The sequence below is a fragment of the Rousettus aegyptiacus genome, unplaced genomic scaffold, assembly GCF_014176215.1.
Source record: "Rousettus aegyptiacus isolate mRouAeg1 unplaced genomic scaffold, mRouAeg1.p scaffold_m13_p_5, whole genome shotgun sequence".
NCBI classification, from domain to species: domain Eukaryota; kingdom Metazoa; phylum Chordata; class Mammalia; order Chiroptera; family Pteropodidae; genus Rousettus; species Rousettus aegyptiacus.
Genome location: NW_023416308.1, coordinates 77860482 through 77878910, shown reverse-complemented (window position 1 = coordinate 77878910; position 18429 = coordinate 77860482). Strand labels below are relative to the sequence as shown.

General features: G+C 41.7%; 1 protein-coding gene across 1 annotated transcript; it reads left to right on the top strand.

Annotated features, from left to right (window-relative positions):
- Positions 1-10021: 10021 nt before the first annotated feature.
- Positions 10022-17389, top strand: TRIM21 (tripartite motif containing 21). The gene is made up of 7 exons (XM_016157992.2): positions 10022-10105; positions 11082-11537; positions 12019-12114; positions 13443-13673; positions 15489-15511; positions 16179-16279; positions 16562-17389. Exons 2-7 carry the CDS (start codon positions 11130-11132, stop codon positions 17110-17112), a joined length of 1410 nt encoding a protein of 469 aa, XP_016013478.2. The 5' UTR covers positions 10022-10105; positions 11082-11129; the 3' UTR covers positions 17113-17389.
- The last annotated feature ends 1040 nt before the right edge of the window (positions 17390-18429 follow it).

Genomic DNA, 18429 nt, shown 5'->3' with positions numbered 1-18429 from the left:
AATGATTTCAGGATGTAGTTGTCTACCCTGAGAGTAAGAGGCATTTGTTCATTTGATCATCACCTATGAAGTCCCCACTAAGTGTGGGCTGAAAAGGAAGAATTGCCCCATAACCCTTTCTTGGGCCATAAAAGAAATCTCATTCTTCTTAGGAGCTCCATTCCTCTCTACATCCTGGCTAATTTAAACTTCTCTTTTAATAAGTAGTATTGAATAGATTTTATAAGTTGATCTCTGCTTATTGCTTTAGCAGCTCAGTATCTATCTTCTCTTTAGCCTAAACAACCTTTTTTCACTTAACCTATATCTAAAAGCCTATCTTTAGAATGTCTTTTCAGATGAAATAATGAAAAAAGGAGAATAATTTTCTGTCAAAACTTAGGATGATATTAAGAACAAGCAGTATAGACTCCATTTCTATTTATTCTTAGAGGCAGATTTTCCACAGTCTGACATACCTGTTGACAAATAAAACAAAAAGGACATGTTAAAACAAATGTATTTTCAAAATTATCCTCTGACGAGGCTGGTTGGTTTTCCCTCTGCTGCTATTATGCAGCCAACATTTTCTTTACTTTCTAGAAATGTTCAATGGTACCAATTTCTCTCCTGGGAATATTAGTTGGCTTAGAAGAAGTATTCAAGAGTTTTTCAAAGCCAAGTCCGATCAACAAAATGGTAACTTGGATACACTCATTTTTGTTAACCTCTTTCTTCTCCAACTCTACCTCTACTTCACTGTCTGCTTGAAATTTGCACATTTTTTTCCGACTCGGCCTTAAAGAGAGTCCTGTGGACATAGACTCAATTCGAAGGCTCTTTCCTCTTAATTATCTCTTTTTGTCCCTCTTACCATAAAAGCTATTTTGACAGCCCTGGGTACTTTGAGGTTCTCCTCAGTTATGGGCAGAAGGTGAGGGTGATAGGTCTTGAGGGACACCACCAAAAGAGAAGCATAAGCTTCCAGAGCCCCAGGGTTAATAATGCTCAGCAAGGAGCCCCGAGTGTAGTAGGTAAGCTCTTCTATTCTCACAACTTTATGTAGCACATTTATGCTACATACATAGTCTCCCTAATTTCTCTCCTCAACAACAGGATTGCATCTTCATTTGTCTACTACGTATCTTCACACTGGTTTGCATTATAAATTGAACATCCTGGAAAATCACAAAATGTAATTTCTCTACTTTCCCCCTTAAGCTAACCCTGCATTTCCTGTCAGGCCTTCCTCCCTTTCCTGGTTTCCATGAAATCTCTGGGGTATGGTGGGAGGGCGGGCACCATGAAAACCTAGTATCTCTTTTCACTCTGTAACATATTCCCCAGCTAAAACCATCTATATTTGAAATATCCCCTCCTCTCAGAGCCCAGTGAAACTAATCTAGACAAAATCGTCATCATTTGCCGAGATTTTATAACAGCCTCCTAACTATCCCACTTCCTCAATCTTTCTGTATTCTGATTTATCATCCAAATTTCCATTAGACTCATGATCAGAATACTTAAGAAAAGGCAAGCATGCACATTTAAGTGAATATGTGCATAGGAAGTAAACACAGTGATCAGATTTATTTTAGGATGATATCTCCTATTACAACTTTGTTTAGTGATACTCGCTGGTTCCTGGTGCTGCAAAATCAGGTCTAAGCAAGGTCTTTACAATGTGTCCAAAGGGGAAGAACCTTGTCCATTCACCATCTGTAGCTGATTCAGTCATCTCTCCCATAAACATCACAAACACTACTCATAAGATATCTTTCTACTCACCAAATTTACTATATTTAAAAATTCTTAAAATATCTTTATTATTGAAATTTCAAATACACATAGAAAAGCCTGTGTATTCTAAGTGTAAAGCTCGATGAATTTCCTCAAAGTGAACACACTCATGTAACAAGCACCTAGATCAAGAAACAGAATAATGTCAGCTCCCCAGGAACCCTCGTGACCCCTTCCAGTCACCCTCTCAACAACCTGTCCTGTCTCAATAACCTACCATCCTGTCTTCTAATACTACGGATTAATTTTGCCTGTTATAATAAAGCAGTATATGTTCTTTTCTATCTGCCTTCCGTTTTTTTTTCTATCTACCTTTCTTGATTCATCTTTGTGTCTGTTTGTTGAAGGAATGAATAAATGGTTTGATTTGTCCACAAGCACTATCTTACTAAACTAACTTTCTGTTATGTGTCAAGCACTGTGTTAGGAAATTACATATAGCAAAACAACGACAACAACAACAACAAAGAAAAACCTCACAAAAGGCAGGAATATCCTAAAGGAATGCGCTTATTTGTTCCAATATGAGTGTATACAATTCCACCAATCAACTTCTGATAATTCTTATTAATGATAAGAACAGTTGCTATCATTTATTGACCATGTGCAGACACTGAGAAAGAATGTTACCTAAACTCCTCACAATAAGGAGCTGAGTCTCAGGTTGAATAACTTGCTATAAGCCAAACATCTGGTAGGTAAAGGATCCTGATCTCAGCTCAGCACTGATTCTCAAGGCCTTGTGCTAGCAGACAGCTTGTGAAACATTCCCAAACTGTTAGACAAGACATGTATTATCTGATAGGCCAGAGCCCAAATGAAAAGTGTTTTTCTCTAGATATGACTTAGTCCAAACACAAAATAGCAGCTTGGTCCTCACCTGTGAGCAATGTTTTCACTGACTGTCATTCCACATAGCATCATATCATTTTGTACAAACCTTCTCTGAATGACAGCAAAGTGAAACAACAACCACATGCCACAATTCCACCTTTCTCTGTGGTTCCTGGAGATCCCTTCATCACTGTACTGGGTTAAATATGCCTTGACATACCCCATTTTCCCCCCTTTTTTTCCATGTCCCTTGTTTTTTGACACTTCAGAGTCTTGAGTTTATTTTCGTATAAAATAATAATAAAAGTCTGAAATTAACATGTTTGTCTTTTATAAATGCTCTCTACACATATTGCTTATTCAATCTTCTAACCCTATGGGATACTTTCCCATTTTCTGATGAGAAAGTTGGGACTCAGAGAGGCCAAGTAACTTTCATGAGGTCATGAAGCTAGATGGTAGATCTGAAATTTAAATCTGAGGTGGCCTAAAGACAAAGGCTATTTGCTTAATTGCTTCATATAAGAGCAAGTGATTCTGGCACTTCGTGCCTATTAGATTCTTGGTCATCAAGATAATTTGAAGGCCAGTTTTCCTGTCCCTTCCCCCTAACCTCATCTCCCTCTAAAGCAGATGCAGTGAGGTCACCCACTAAAAGTAGGAGTCCTCAAATCAATCCAGCCAGGCCTCTGCTTCCATCATCCCAGCTTTTCCAACCTTTTCACACAAGTTGTAGTTCATACTCCAGATGTGCAATGGACAAGTTACCTGTACCCCTGCACCCAAGACCCAAGAATGCTGCAGTGTCTGATACAAGGGAGGATGCATCCTCCTCCTCCTGTTCTAATGCTGCAGGGTGACAAGAAGTTCACCAAAATGTTGTGTCCTTGTCTTGTAAAAAACAAAAAAAAAAAAAAAAAAAACTGTAATACTAACCTCACAGAGTGGTGTGAACATGAGAAAGACTAAACCATTGAGCATATAGTAGGCATTTATGAAAACATAATAGTAAGCAGACATACCCTAGGATTTCCATCCATTATCTCATGAAGTTTCCCTCCTTCCAAAGCCTGTGAATGACATCATTCTCTTTCTATAGATGAGGAAATAGACCCTGAGAGGTAAGGAAAACTGTCAATGACCACATTAAGAGTAAGCAGAAGATGTTGACTTCAAGCACAATCAATTTGACTCCAAAGTTCATGCATCTGTCCATTCTTCATTCTCACTTCTAAACTCTTAAAAGATAATATTTATCTCTTATGATCATTATAAAGATTAAATGAGAATGCATGCAAAGCACTTAGGATAGTGCCTGGCACATAATAAGCACTTAATAAATATCAGCTATTTTTTGAGTATTTACTGCTTTATGAGGAGCTGTAATTATCATTTCCATTGCATATGCAAAAACTGAGGTACCAAGTTGTTGGATATCTTGCCTAAGATCATGAAGTAAAAAAGTGGATGAGCCAGTGTGTTCAATCTAAGCAGTCTGACTCCAGAGCCCAGTTTCTTCAGCACTGTGTTGTTACTTCTCTCTGCTAGCTTTGATAATTATTAATATTTTTAATGCTGCAAATTTTCATCCCCAAGGAAGAATTATAGATTTTATGTGATCTCTTCATTTCCCACCCTGCATCCTCGCTGACCACTTCTTTAGACATTAATCTTTGAACTTCCCCATAGAAATGTTCTAAGATTATATGGGGTCCATGTGCTTATTGAGCATCCCTATGTTGCATACTGTGAGTTTAATTATAGGCTCATGGCTTAAGAAGAACTTACTCCTAAAAGAAGTAATTTCTTGAAATAGCCGAGGAGAAATGTGATAAAACTACATCTGGAAAGAAAAACAATGAGAGAAAGAGAGAAACAGAGAGGAAGGGAGGGAGAGACAGAGGGACAGAGAAAATCACTGCCTCCCAAGGATGTGGGAAAAATTAAACCACACTCTCTGCCCCTGTACCATCTTACTCATCCAGGTTCCAGAAGACCGTGAATAGTGTAAAAACTATCTTTCTCTCATCATGGAATTCAGTCCCAAAATCATTCATGGACAAACTATGAGTCACCAAAAAGAAACGATCTAATTTAGTGAAGGTTGGTTACCCTATGGTAACCAGGCATCAGTCTCTACCACTCCAGGGGTTGTAAGGATTTCAGCCTCTAGATTTGCCAGCTGAGTCCTGAGACTGAAGAAGCCCAAGGCCTGGGGATAAGAGAGAGGTTACAGAAAAATAGACCCCAGCACTGCAGCTTTAACCTAACAAAGACTGGAGCTGGAGACTTGTGTTTTCCTTAAGTCCATGATGCTGTTATGCTTTAGCCGGGATTAGCTCTAATTCTATGCTGCTCAGAAATATAAGTTTAGCACAAAGCTATCTAGGCTGGATACCTATGACTGAGCCATCACGAACTGTCTGCAGTGTCTCCAGCTCCCTAAAAACAACTCAGACCCCTTCTACTTCCAGCTTCTTTCTAGCTGTTTGAAGCTTTAATTATGTTTTAGGGATGAGTGGGACATGTGTGGAGAAGTTAGGTGCTGCCCAGAGGTAGAAATGCTGATGTAGGCCAGTGGTGCATGGCCTCAGTGTGCAGTCTCTTCACTGTGGGCCCCAGCTTTGACATTCTAGTTCTAGCACTCACCACAATTCCAGAGCCTGTGTCTCCTCTCATCTATCCCTCTGTCTGTGAAAAGCATTTCTTGCTGTTTCAATAAAGACCAGTACTTTATAATCCTCCTGACAGAGGTAGGGAAATAACAGGTCTGCTGGGATCTGGGTGCAAATCCAGGAGATTTTCATAGTTAAACTTCTTGAACCCCCTGAGTGCTGAGCCAGGGAGCTCTGGGACTTGAAAGGAAGCATCGGGCAGTACATCCTGATAATTTTTCATAGAGGACACCAGAAGAATACTGAGGTGCCCTGTACTGAGCACTTGCTCTTCCCACAGAGCCAGCCCCATGAATTGCCTGGTGACAGATGGAGGCAGATGTGGACCAAGAGAATGGTTAGAGAATGGGATATACTCTGTCCTTCTAGAACAACAAAAGCAGTGTGGAATTTCCATTTCCAGAGAGATTGAGCCTAAGCTCTTTCTAAATTCAGCCAATGAGAAATCAGTAGCCAAAGAAGTGTGCGTGTGTGCTTTAACTATGGGGATTGTGTCAGAGAGGAGAAAAAAAGTTCTCTACCTAACTTATGCCTGTGCCTAGGGGATGAAGATGGTTGAAAATAAACATATAACTATGAAGCAATCTCTCTCTCTCTCTCTCTCTCTCTCTCTCTCTCTCTCTCTCTCTAGCATCTCTGAGCTAAAATCTATTTTAACCTTTTAATATTTCTCATTCCATCAAAATTGTTCTACGTAGAGATATTGCTTTAAGTGTGTATACTTACTTGTGTTTAAGAGACCAGGCATGAAAGCAAGTAATAAACCAAACCCCGAGTGTACATGTGTGGAGTATTTAAGGACTATAAACTAAAATGGTTCCAACAAGAAAAACAATCATCCCTCAGTATCTGTGGGGAGTTGGTTCCAGAATCCCACCAGATACTAAAATTCATTCAAGTACCTTATATTAAATAGTGCAGTATTTGCATGTATAATCTACACATATCCTTCTAGATACTTTAAATCATCTCTAGATTACTTATAATACTAATACAATGTAAATCCTAAAAAAAAAAAAAAAAATGAAAAGGAGAATAAATGCACCTACCCCATACCAGTTCCATCCATCAAGCACAATATAGTAAAAGAGCTGTGATCTATTTCTAGATATATCATATATCAACTGTGATAATGAGCAAATTATTTTAACTCCTTATGCTTTTTATGTTTCACTCGTAAACTGGGAATAATGGTTATTTCATGGAATCACTGTTATAATTATATTATAATACGAAGGCTTTCAGAAAATGACCTGGCATATCACAGAAGCCCCACACATACGCCCTTTCCTTTCCAATAGGAAATTGAGCCTTCAGTAATGTCTGGACTCCTCTACATTGCCATCCACATGTCACACTTTCCCCACCTTTCATAGTCAGAGTTTTGGGGGTGTTTTTTTGAATAAACTTTTTATTTTGGGATATATTTAGATGTACAGAAAAACTATGAAGATAGTATAAAGAGTTTCTGTATATATTTCACCTAGTGCCCTTAATGTAAACATCTTACATAAACATGGTACATTTGTCAAAACTAAGGGATTACTAATGGTACATTACTATTAACTAAAGTCCAGATTTTTTTTGTATTTCACAAGTTTTTCCACTAGTGTTTGTTTGCCATTCCAGGATCTAATGCAGGGTACCATACTGCAATTAGTTATCATGTGTCCTTAGTCTCTTCTGGTCACTATATATTCCTTCTTCCTCTTCATTGCCAGTGATTAATCCCTGAATACTAGGTTTCCCAAGCTCTCTTATGATCTGGTTTCTAACTGGGTTTAGGCATTGTAAATATTGGAGGAAGATTAACCAGGTCCTCTAGATGAGCCTGGGGTAAAATTAAATTAGTGACTTTTATTCAATAGGCAATGAGAATAAGAAAAATTGAAAAGAATGGCACTCAGAGTTGGGGCAAAGGGAAGTGAGGCAAGAAAAAATGTAAACAATGCAATGCATTATTACACTGATTTACAATGACTTTCAGAATGACATAGTAGATCCCTCAACCAATGTGTTTGCTCATCAGAACTGCAAGGAGGAATTTCATCTTGAGTTGTCCAGGGAAGAGAGAAGAGGGGATTTTATTTGTCACATTCTCTCCTATCTCTTATTTCTCCTTAGTCAATGTTCACCTTACTGAGAACTAATTCCCTGCACTTTTTGCTTATGTCATTTGCCTGTAATGGCTGCTCTAGATTGCACATCTACAGTGTGATGTTTTCTGAGTGTCTGCAAATTCACATACAGGTTTGGCCTTCCTTTGATTTTTTTCACTCAGTTTTCAATTTGCTTTCTGGGACTAGTTTCCTGAAATCAAATCCGAATACAGTGGCACAATCTGGACACTAGATGTCGCCTGATAGTCTTTCACTAAGCAAATCATCTTAAAAACGGGATTGGAAATTTCAAAAAAGATGAAGTGGTTTTGTTCCTGGAGAATGGGGATCCTCTCCCGGCATGTTGTCTAGGTTCTTAATGTCTTGAACAAAAAATTGAGCAAGACACCAAAATATAGCAAGAAAAGAAAAGCTTTATTAGAAGGGAAAGTACACTTCCAAACGTGGAAGCGGACCTGAGAAAAAGAAGCATGGCTCTAAAGACCTGGAAACAAAGCCTTTGGGGTTTTTATCCTTATTTGCTGTGGGTGGTTACTTTTCTTAGAGGGATAGGGTTCCTCAATTGACAATTAAGATTGACAGGACTCAGTGATTCATCATTTGCTTTCTGCACATGTTTGTTCCCAGAATTCAGTCTGTTATAATGATAGTAATGAACTTCCAGGCATATGCATCATATTATAATGATGGTGTATAATGAGGCTCAGGTAAGTTGAAGGTCATTGGGCTCTTCATTGCGCAGGTGCTAGTGACTGGCTTAAACTAGTACCTAATTCTCTGCTAACTTATTTCTTTGTATGAGTTACTTTTAGCCTAAAAATGCCTTGTGGCTTGCTTAACTGTGGGTGGATTAGGGCAGACCCTTTCTAGGATAGGATGACCTCAGTGTCTTTGCAGGCAGACCCAAAACCCCCTAACTTTCCTGCCTAACTCTTTTCTAAGAGCCATGACCCCCTTATTAGTACTATGGTTGTTGAAGGATGGAAGGTCTCTTTCTGTATCTGCTTCCTGCTGGGAAGGGTTGTTGTCCCTGACTATTGGGGTTTCATGGAGCTCTTTCCCTTTCCGCCTCAGTCAGGGTGTGGTCTTGGGTTTCCGGCTGAAGTGCCTAGACAAGGAAAAGAAGGAACAAACTTGTTATTTAAATATATATCTATTAATTTCCATTACTGATTTGCAAATTATTCAAGTAAAGGGAACAGGCTTTGTTAATATATTTCTTAAAGAGTAAAAAAGACCTTTGGCCTAAATTCCCCTCCCCTCTCAGATTCTAAGGGCTTTGTCTGGCCTAACACCATTTCTGCTAACAATAGACTGATGACCTTTATCAATAGCCAGAAGATCTGAGTTACCAGTTTCAGGGAAATTATCAGGATTTGAGGGAGAGGGTCTTTTTCCTAAAGAAAGGAAGGAAGAAAACTTAACTAGGTTTACTAAAAAGATTAAGACCTCTACAAGAGATATCCTATGTCATTTCCTACTAAAAGATTAAGAATTTCACAAGTGATGTCCCATATCAGTTTTAGGTTTCCTAAATCTATAGAAAACACCAAGCAAAGTTTAACTGACATTTTACTTTAAGTTATACAGAGACAAAAAAGAAAAAGAAAATCTGAGTTCGAAGGAACTGAGAATTCTTCTAGCCTTCCCCCATTTCTCCTTCTTCCTCTGCAGCCATGACCATATCCCAATCAGCTTCCCCTAAAGCCTCTGCTTGAACTGACAGGGCAGCCTCTTATGTTCTGGCTGCCCTTAAAATGAGGGCTTTCCCTGGCCCTTTAATTATCTATCAGGCAGCTATGCTTACTATATCTCGTCAAGCAAGTCACATTACTCCATTCTGTCTCAGTATCTTCTCCTGTAAAATGAGTTTAATAACCTCTAAATCACTAAATTGTTGTGTGGCTTAAACCTAACATAGCAGCATTATTCACAATAGCCAAAAGGTGGAAGCCACCCAAGTGTCACAATGTGAATGCATTTAACGCCACTGATAGATACACTTAAAAATGGTTAGGATGGTAAATTTTACGTCATGTGTATTATATCACAATTTTAAAATAATAATAATAAATAACCTGAGAAAATCTCAAGTTTGGTGACAAGAGCACAATTGGTACTCAGTAATTGTCAATTCTCTTCTTACCACACAACTGGTGTGACACCAGCCGTGGGGTCATGTAGAATAAATCTCTTACACCTTACTCCAGTCTTCAGAAAGGAATCTCTGTTGGAAGTAGGAAGCAGATGGTGGCATGTGAGAAAAGCCCCAGGCATTCTTCTCTCCATCCAAACCTCCTGAAGAGCAGCTCCCGCAAGTGGGCCCAGCATGCTGGTGTGGATAACGACCCGTCCATCTAGTAGATACGATACTTTACTATGTTAGATAATGATGACATGGGAGGGAGCACAAAGCAAAGACTACAGGCGGTGGAACTTTCACTCAGTCCCAGCCACAGAGCAGCACTAGCCCGGAGCAACATCAGCTTCAGAAACTTGCGGACCCCTCAACTCCGCCTTCTCTCCTCCCACTTTCTCCTCCCGAAGTCCTGTCCCACCCCGCCGCTTCAGTTTCCTCTCCTCCTCTTGCTCCTCCTACTCCCTCCCCTTTGCCCGCCTCCCTTTCAGACTTGCCTCTTATAGGAAATCGAAAGTGAAATAGAAAGCTGGCCGCCATCTGCTGAGGTCCCCGAAAAGGTGAGTGAACTTGGCTGGACCGAGATACCCCTGTCCCCGCTGACAAGCCTCTTCCCACAGTACCCACGCCTAGAGCCTTCAGTCTGTTTTCCTTTCTCCGCAGCCGGGCCCACTCAGCGTAAGCCCAGCAGTTCTCCCTGAGCTGGCGGGTCTGCCTAGGAGGAGGCTGGGCTGTGAACGTGACTTTCAAGTCACCTGGAAGGAGCTAGGGCTTCCCTACTGCTGGCACCTGAGCTGAGACCCGGGGCCAAGTGAAGCTGGTTGAACCAGAACAGAAACCTAGCAAGGAGGGTGGTTCGGAGGAGTCCGGTGTGGGGTAGATCTGCAATCTTTGAAACTCCCATCGCCACAAGTCCCATTCTAGAGGAGAGAGGGAGCAGAGTTGTTCAGGATGTTAGAGATTTATGGGTCTATGTCCTGGAAGAAATGAAGATAACAGGTTCAGGAGTAGCTGAGAGAAGAGCCCAGGGAATGCTGATTACTTGGTTACAGTGTGTGTGTGTCGTGTGTGAGAACATATACATACATAGACAGATATGTATACGTATATGCACCTACAAATATATGCACACAGGTATACATATATATTTATAAGGATATAAATATTCTTATGTATATATTCGTATTATAGTGAACCGATGGCCTGAGATGGGAGATGATGGACGGGAAAAGCCTTGGCACTGAGGGTTTAAGCAGAAATGGACATGATGAAAGTAGAATTCTAAACAGCTTCATCTCTGAGGTTCCCAACAATTTTCACTATCATTTTTGGGGATTCCGTTCCCCTTCCGTGTGACTGAATCGAGGGTCCAAGTTGTGGAGGAGAAGCTCTGGGTTTTTAGGTTAATGTCTTTGTCCTGTCATGTTTTAGCTCCCTCCAATTCATTCTCCCTCATGTTTCCCTTTGAATTATTCTGTTTTTCTCATACAACCCTTCTGTCTCTTCATTTCCTTTTCTCCTCTCTTCACTCACCAGGTCACCACAAGGTCTCCACAGTGCTGCCTAATAGGAACATTCTCCCTAATGGCTTCCTCAACGCCCTTGGCAATGATGTGGGAGGAGGTCACATGTCCTATCTGCCTGGATCCCATGGTGGAGCCTGTGAGCATCGAATGTGGCCACAGCTTCTGCCACGAGTGCATCTCTCAGGTTGGGAAAGATGGAGGCAGCTTCTGTCCTGTGTGCCGGAAGAAATTCCTGTGCAAGAACTTCCGGCCCAATCGCCAGCTAGCCAACCTGGTGAACAACCTAAAACAAATCAGCCAGAATGCCAAGGAGGGCACACAAAGGGAGCAATGTGAGGTGCATGGAGAGAAACTTCACTTATTCTGTGAGAAAGATGGGAAGGCCCTTTGTTGGGTATGTTCCCAGTCTCGGAAACACCGTGACCACCCCATGATCCCTATTGAGGAGGCAGCTCGGGAGTACCAGGTGAGGCCTTGGCACATAGGCATGAACAGGTAGAAAGGAGATGAGGCCCTGATAAGTACTTTGTTCCCTGTAGCTGGGGATGGGAGAGAGTTGGAGGTAAGGGATTGGAGAAAGGAAGAGTGTTCACCACCTTTTATGTCTAATTTAAGGTTCAATATAACCTTCTCATTCCCCAGGAGCAGGGGAGATACTATGGGAAAATGGTGCAAGGATCATGTTTCCTTATGGCTTCCTCATTGATTTGGAATGGGTAGTGCCCCTACTCCTGCCAACCCAACAGTGTGGCTCTATTTTATAAGAAACATGAGGCTTTTTCCAGAGTCTTCCCATCCACGGGATTCCTACCCCAATCAGACTCTAGTCCTCCCTCCTCCTCTGCACTCAGACTTTTCTAAGAACCAGTATGATCTTCTCCCACCTCACCCCACCCCGCCCCACTTCTTGGTCTGGTTGGGCATTAACCTGCTATCTTTCTCTGCAGGAGAAGCTCCAGATGACATTAGGGAAACTGAGAAAAGAGCAAGAGTTAGCTGAGAAGTTGGAAGTGGATGTTGCAATGAAGAGAACAGCCTGGAAGGCAAGAGTCACATCCCAATGGGAATTTTAGATCAGAAGCCTATGCAGGGTACAGGGTCCTGGCCCTAACATAGCTATGCCTGTCTGAGGAGTGATAGTATCAGCATATCTCACTCTTCAAAAATCAGTAGTCCCCTAAGGTCTCCTTATAAAGGGGAATAAAAACTATGGAGCTCAAAGAGTGCTCCCAATCAGACACGAAGATTGAGAATCTTGTGAGATGTAAACCTAAAAGCAACAAATGAACAGGACAAACAAGCAAAAACTTGTGGACATGGACAATAGACCAGAGGGGAGGAGGGATCTAGATGGAGTAAAAGGGGTCCAATATGTGGTGACAGAAAGAAATCTAACTATGGGCAGTGAACACACAATGCAATATATGTATATACCTTACTGTTGATTTCTACACCTGAAACTTACTGGATTTCATTAACCAGTGCCACCATAATAAATTAAAAAAGGGAGAGAGAGAAGTGCTGAGGGACAAGCCATGCCCTAAAGTTCCTGTTTCTTGAGCAGAGTCTTAGGACATCCCCACACCATGGTGTCTGGGATAGAGGTATCCCAGGAGAGATGGCCAGTGTCTAGGCCTGTCAGGAAGTGACCAAAGCTGTGAGGAACAGACATAAGGGAGCCACCAAAGCTTGAGGTAGGAAAACTAGTCTGCCTAGGTGGTTGCTTGACCATGTCCAGATCACTGGTTCAAAGTAGAATGAAGAACTAAAGCTTGTTCTGCACTGGAGATTTGGAGGCGAGACAGGTCTAGAATGGAGAGGAGCGGCAGGAACTCATGACCTATAGATCCCAGAAGAGGAAGATTTGGAACCAGAAAAGGGCGAACCAGTCTGTGGCAACAAAAGGGGTCATCCTGTGTCATTGTGTGACCTTCAAAACACTCACATGAGAGGGCAATCAAAGAGTTATCACAAAGACCTTCTTTCCCCAGAACTTAAGAATGGTGTTGTGAGCCTGTCTTTGTGAGGGTGTTCAGGTAGGGATAGGTGTTACCACCATCTCAGTAATTCACTGAAATATGAAGACAAAAGGATATATTGGGCGACTAGGTTTTGAAAGGGGTTGAAATTTTCTGGTAACGTGCTGATGCATCTGTGGTTATAGGGCAGTTACAATGCACACTCCTACCAATCCCATTCTCCTCTTAGTTCTAGAAGTCTTACCTACCATCCTCCCTAGTAAAATTGCATGTGTGTATTCCCAGAAAGAGCCAGAGTGTTGGGTCTACAAAGAATAGAAGTAGGTGTGCATACTTCCAAAGCTTGAGAGATTTTGATAAAAACCACCTCTCTCTTTTCATCGATACCAAAGAGGAAGGTTGAGACACAGAAATTGAGGATTCATGCAGAGTTTGAGCAGCAGAAAAACTTCCTGGCCGAAGAGGAACAGAGGCAACTGCAGAAGCTGGAGGAGGATGAGAGAGAACAGCTGAGACTCCTGGGGGAGACAGAGGTGGAGCTGGGCCAGCGCAACCAGGTCTTGCAGGAGCTGATCTCAGAGTTGGAGAGGAGGAGTCGAGGCTCAGAGCTGGAACTGCTGCAGGTGAGACAGGGAAGAGGCTCACACTCTGAATTCAAGGAGTAATTTTAAAAAGCCAGAGCGCTCTGGGGCTACCAGTCAGATCAAGCGGAAACCCAGTCCCTGGAATTTTCTTAAACTAGAATTTGGACCCATGAATGGTTTGCATTCAAGGCATGGAAAGGTACATATTTAAGAGACAATATTCCATGCAGCAGTTTTTTTTAAAATGAACACCTCCCAAAAGTGCCTACTCTAGTATGTACCAGGTTCAGGACCTTGAGAAAGGTCCTTAATCTTTCTGATCATCAAGTTTTTCATATGGTAAATGGATATCGTAATATTACATATCTCAAAGAATTTTTGTGAAGATTCAATGAGAGAATCCACTAAGGCTCTTCAATGATTGTCTAGCCATGGGAAGATTTTCATAAATAACTGAAAATACTTAACCGAAAATTAAGAGACAGTAACTCAGCCCAGCCCTGTAACCAAGTCTCTCATAACTCTAGGTGAAGTCATTTTTTCCTGTCCTAGATATAATTTCTCCATTTGTGAAACAAAGGGGAGGGAGTGGAGTCAGTGACAACAGTTTCCCCAAACTTTTGTCATAAATGTATCATCTTTATATTCTTTGCTACTTTTGTGAACTACTTAAGTGACGTAACATGTCATTTTTTCTTTAAATTCCCTCTTTTACCAGAATAAATTTAGCTTAAAAGGAAATTGGTTCTAACCAAGGTATCCAAGAAATCATGTGTCGATGTGTTACTGATATTTTTCCTAATTTATTTCATAACAATGATAATAATAACTACATATTCGGTAGCATGTACTACATGCCAAGCATTCAGTCCTTTGTTTCAGTGTGATGAGGTGGGTGCTACTATTATCCCCATTTCAAAGATGAGAAAACTAAGGTGCAGAGATGTTGAGAGACTTAGTGAGAGACTAAAGCTAAATAACTTGATGAAGTTCATCCAAATAGTAAGAGAGAGAAGTAAGATTAAAATAAGTATATAACTTCTTTTTCATTCACCAATGTATGTTCTACTTAAAATGATCTCACATCCACCAATGATATATTTGTCTCACTTTTGGACACTAGATTGTAGGTGGTAGTAGATGGTAGTAGATCTCAAAAGTCCCTTCTACTGTAACATTCTACAGTTCTAGTCCCACACCTTTCACTGTCTCATTCGGATATGGTCATGAAGCCATTTCTTTCTGGTTTGTGAAAAAATTTTTAAAAATTCACTTGGCAAGCTTCATCTTCCCGTTATCTTGCTTCAGCCCAACATTGAGCCAGGCATCTAATGCACTTTTGACTGGGCCTAGCTAGGAGCCTGCTGGTCCCCACATAAGTGCTCCCAACCCCTGCAACAGAATATTCTTGGGTGATTTTGTTTCACCTACATTAACTACAGCACAGGATAGAACTTTAAGCAGCCTTTTTTGTCCAAACAACTTAAGCCCACAAATGAGACAGAATAGTTTCTGTGCATCCTGACTTGTTAATTTCCCTGTGACTGTCTCTTGCCCCTTTCCACTCTTCCCAAGAATCTGGTCTTTCTAATTTGTTTTCTGAATCAGAGTATTTAAACTGATCGTCCTTCTCTTAGCTATAGGTCAAGCAGAGGCTTCTGGTTACCCTACAAGCATCCATATATCACTTCTGCTCCAGGATGGTCATAAATGTCTTTTGAGCCATAGCCCAAAGGAATGGCACAGAGCAGTGTGGACCTCAGGGTCCTGTGGACATTGCATCGCCCACAGGACTGAAGTCTCAGTGGTAAATCAGTGATTCTAGAAATTACTCTCTGTCTCTTTTCTCTTCAGGAGGTGAAAAGTGTCCTGAAAAGGTAAGGAGAGGTTTTCTTGTTTAGGGGAAAGGGTGGAAGGAAGCATATATACCTGTGAAAAAAAGTTATTGAGTTAGAAAAACATACACTTAAGTTTTCCCCATCCTCCTCTCTATTCTCAAAGACCCAGTCCTCCATAAAATATTTTCTGGTCTCAGAAGTCTAATCAATGGACATCTCAGTTGGTGAGTTGCCCAAAGTAACTAAACTGTAACATCACCAAATGAAGCCCTGACAAACAAGGAATTTCTGGGAAGTTCTGAATCTACAACCTGCTGGGACTCCTTTAAAAAAAAAAAAAAACTAACCAGTTATATTTTTCTCAGAAAGAGCCATGAATAAGACTCACAGCATGGGCAAGATTCCTGAGGTTCCTTAGGAAATGATTCAGTGTATATCAGTATGCTGCCTGTAAAATGAAACGGAATGTGCTTGTGTGATGACCTCAGGCTTGGAGAGGAGATACAGGTTATCCACATGCTGTAGAGGCCCATGTAACCAGGAAAGCCTGGATAGGAACTAAATCCTGCCTTCTTTTGCCTCCCACCCCCAGGGATCCTAACACGAGATTTTGTAAATTATCAACCATCCACAAGGAAGGTTTTAGCATGGGAGCAGGTGGGGGGACAGTAGTTGGAAATGGGGTCTCTAACTCTGTTTCTCCCAGGAGTGAGTCCTGGAACCTGAAAGAGCTGGACATCATCTCCCCAGACCTGAGGAGTGTGTGCCATGTGCCAGGGCTGAAGAGGATGCTGAGGACATGTGGAGGTGAGGAGAGCACCAGGAGTGCGGGACTGGGCTGCTGAGCAGCAGAATAGGATAACAAGATTGCAGAGTATGTCCCAGGGTCCAGGAGAGATGTCAGGTTGGAGTAGGTAGACAGGGATGGAGCTAGGGAGGGTGGTTCCCTCAAAGGTCAGGGCAAGGGCTGGAGGGTCACTTCCTCACACAGTGAGGCTCAGGGTCACCCCCTGGTCCTCACTCTGCCCCCTCCAGGAGCAGGGTTAGTGACTCCCCTCACCTCTCAGCCTGACTGTCCTTTCTCTGCAGTTAACATTACTCTGGATCCACACACAGCCAATCCGTGGCTCATCCTTTCAGAGGATCAGAGACAAGTGAAGCTTGGAGACACCCAGCAAGAGATGCCTGAAAATGAGGAGAGATTTGATGCTTATCCCATAGTCCTGGGTGCCCAGTGCTTTGAATCTGGAAAATTTTACTGGGAGGTAGATGTGACAGGAAAGGAAGCCTGGGACCTGGGGGTTTGCAGAGACTCTGTCACGAGAAAGGGGCATTTTTTGCTCAGCCCCAAGAATGGCTTCTGGACAATTTGGCTGTGGAACAAACAAAAATATGAGGCTGGCACCTGCCCCCAGACTCCCCTCTACCTTCCTGTGCCTCCATCCCAAATTGGGATCTTCCTGGACTGTGAGGCCCACACTGTCTCCTTCTATAATATCACTGACCATGGGTCCCTCATCTACACCTTCTCTGAATGTGCCTTCACTGGACCCCTCCGGCCCTTCTTCAATCTTGGATTCAATGATGGAGGAAGAAATGGCGCCCCTCTGACCCTCTGCCCACTGAGGATGGGATGGTAGGGTCTACTGACTGTTGATGTCTCTCTCTGGATACTCCTAACTCCCCTGCCCTCATTGGTACCTCTTCTCAGCCACTAACCCTGCTTTATTTTCCCATGAACTAAACTACCTCTGCCTCTGTAGAGGTGTCAGGATACCAATAAGCAGACGGGCAAGGAGGTCACTGAAAGTCTGTGTCAAATGACCTTTGACATCAATATTTTGACCCCAGATGGCTTTATGATTTCCTCCAAGAAATATACTATATTTGGCCCAGACTCTTCTGGATCAACCAAAACATGTTTCTGCCTCTTTATGTGACTCAAGTTTTATTTTTTTCTCTCCACACATAGGCCTTTGGTCAGATCTCTATTATATATCTTACATGGTTTATAAAAGATCTTCCTATGTAAATTAGTCCTCAATCTATCTTATTCATTCAGGCCTTGTTCTCATACACATCCGGGATAATTTTCCCAACATACACAGATCTGATTGTTAAGTGGCTCCACACTGCTGGTAGAAAAGAGCCAGACTCATTAGAGAAAGGCCGAATTATGCATGTTTTGGATTGCCAAGTTAAATACCCAGCCTGCTGTGCTTCTCCGTTCCTACCTTTATCTCCCAACCACATCTTCTTGATAATGGAGTTGGTTAAAGGGCATATCAACCTAAATAGAATGTATGATGGTTTCTTGATATATCAATTTAACTAGGCTATAAGCCCATAGTTTTTTTAATCAAACACTAAAGGTTGCTATGAAAGTATTTTGTAGATGTCGTTAAAGGCCATATTCATTTGACTTTAAGGAAGATTATCTTCGGTAAACTGGGTGGGCCTAATTCAATCAGGTGAAAGACCTTAAGGGTAGAATTAAGGCTTCCCTAAAGAAGATATTCCACCTATAAATAGCTTCAGTTTCTGCCAGAGAGTTCCAGCTTGCTCTTCCTGAGGACCTGCCCTGTGCATTAAGAACTTCCCTTACCAGCACCCATAAATGCCTAAGTGAATTCCTTGCAACAAATCTCAAAATTCATCTGTTACTAGCTCTGTTTCTCCAGTCGAACCCTGACTGGTATGAAAGCCAGGAGTGAGAAAACAGCACGCCTGTTGACAACAAACACTTTCTTGAGTTTAAGCTTTTAAGGTTGGAACGAATGAAGCTCTACACCTGAGCGATAGTAGGCTATGAGGAAAAGTTAAACATGGGACTATGGAAACATGGAGAGCTTCCTAGAAATTCGGAACAGATTTTCTAAAGGTGCCACCCTGAGTTGAACCATAAAGAAAAAGAGTTTGCCAAGTCAAGTCATCTGAGGAGGGAAAAAAAAACAAGA

Bases quoted from the DNA above. Each gene is read 5' to 3' on its own strand.
- TRIM21 (XM_016157992.2), top strand. From the start codon at position 11,130: ATGGCTTCCTCAACGCCCTTGGCAATGATGTGGGAGGAGGTCACATGT. The intron at 11,538-12,018 runs GTGAGGCCTTGG...CTTTCTCTGCAG, and splicing joins AGGCAGCTCGGGAGTACCAG to GAGAAGCTCCAGATGACATT. The intron at 15,512-16,178 runs GTAAGGAGAGGT...TGTTTCTCCCAG, and splicing joins GTGAAAAGTGTCCTGAAAAG to GAGTGAGTCCTGGAACCTGA.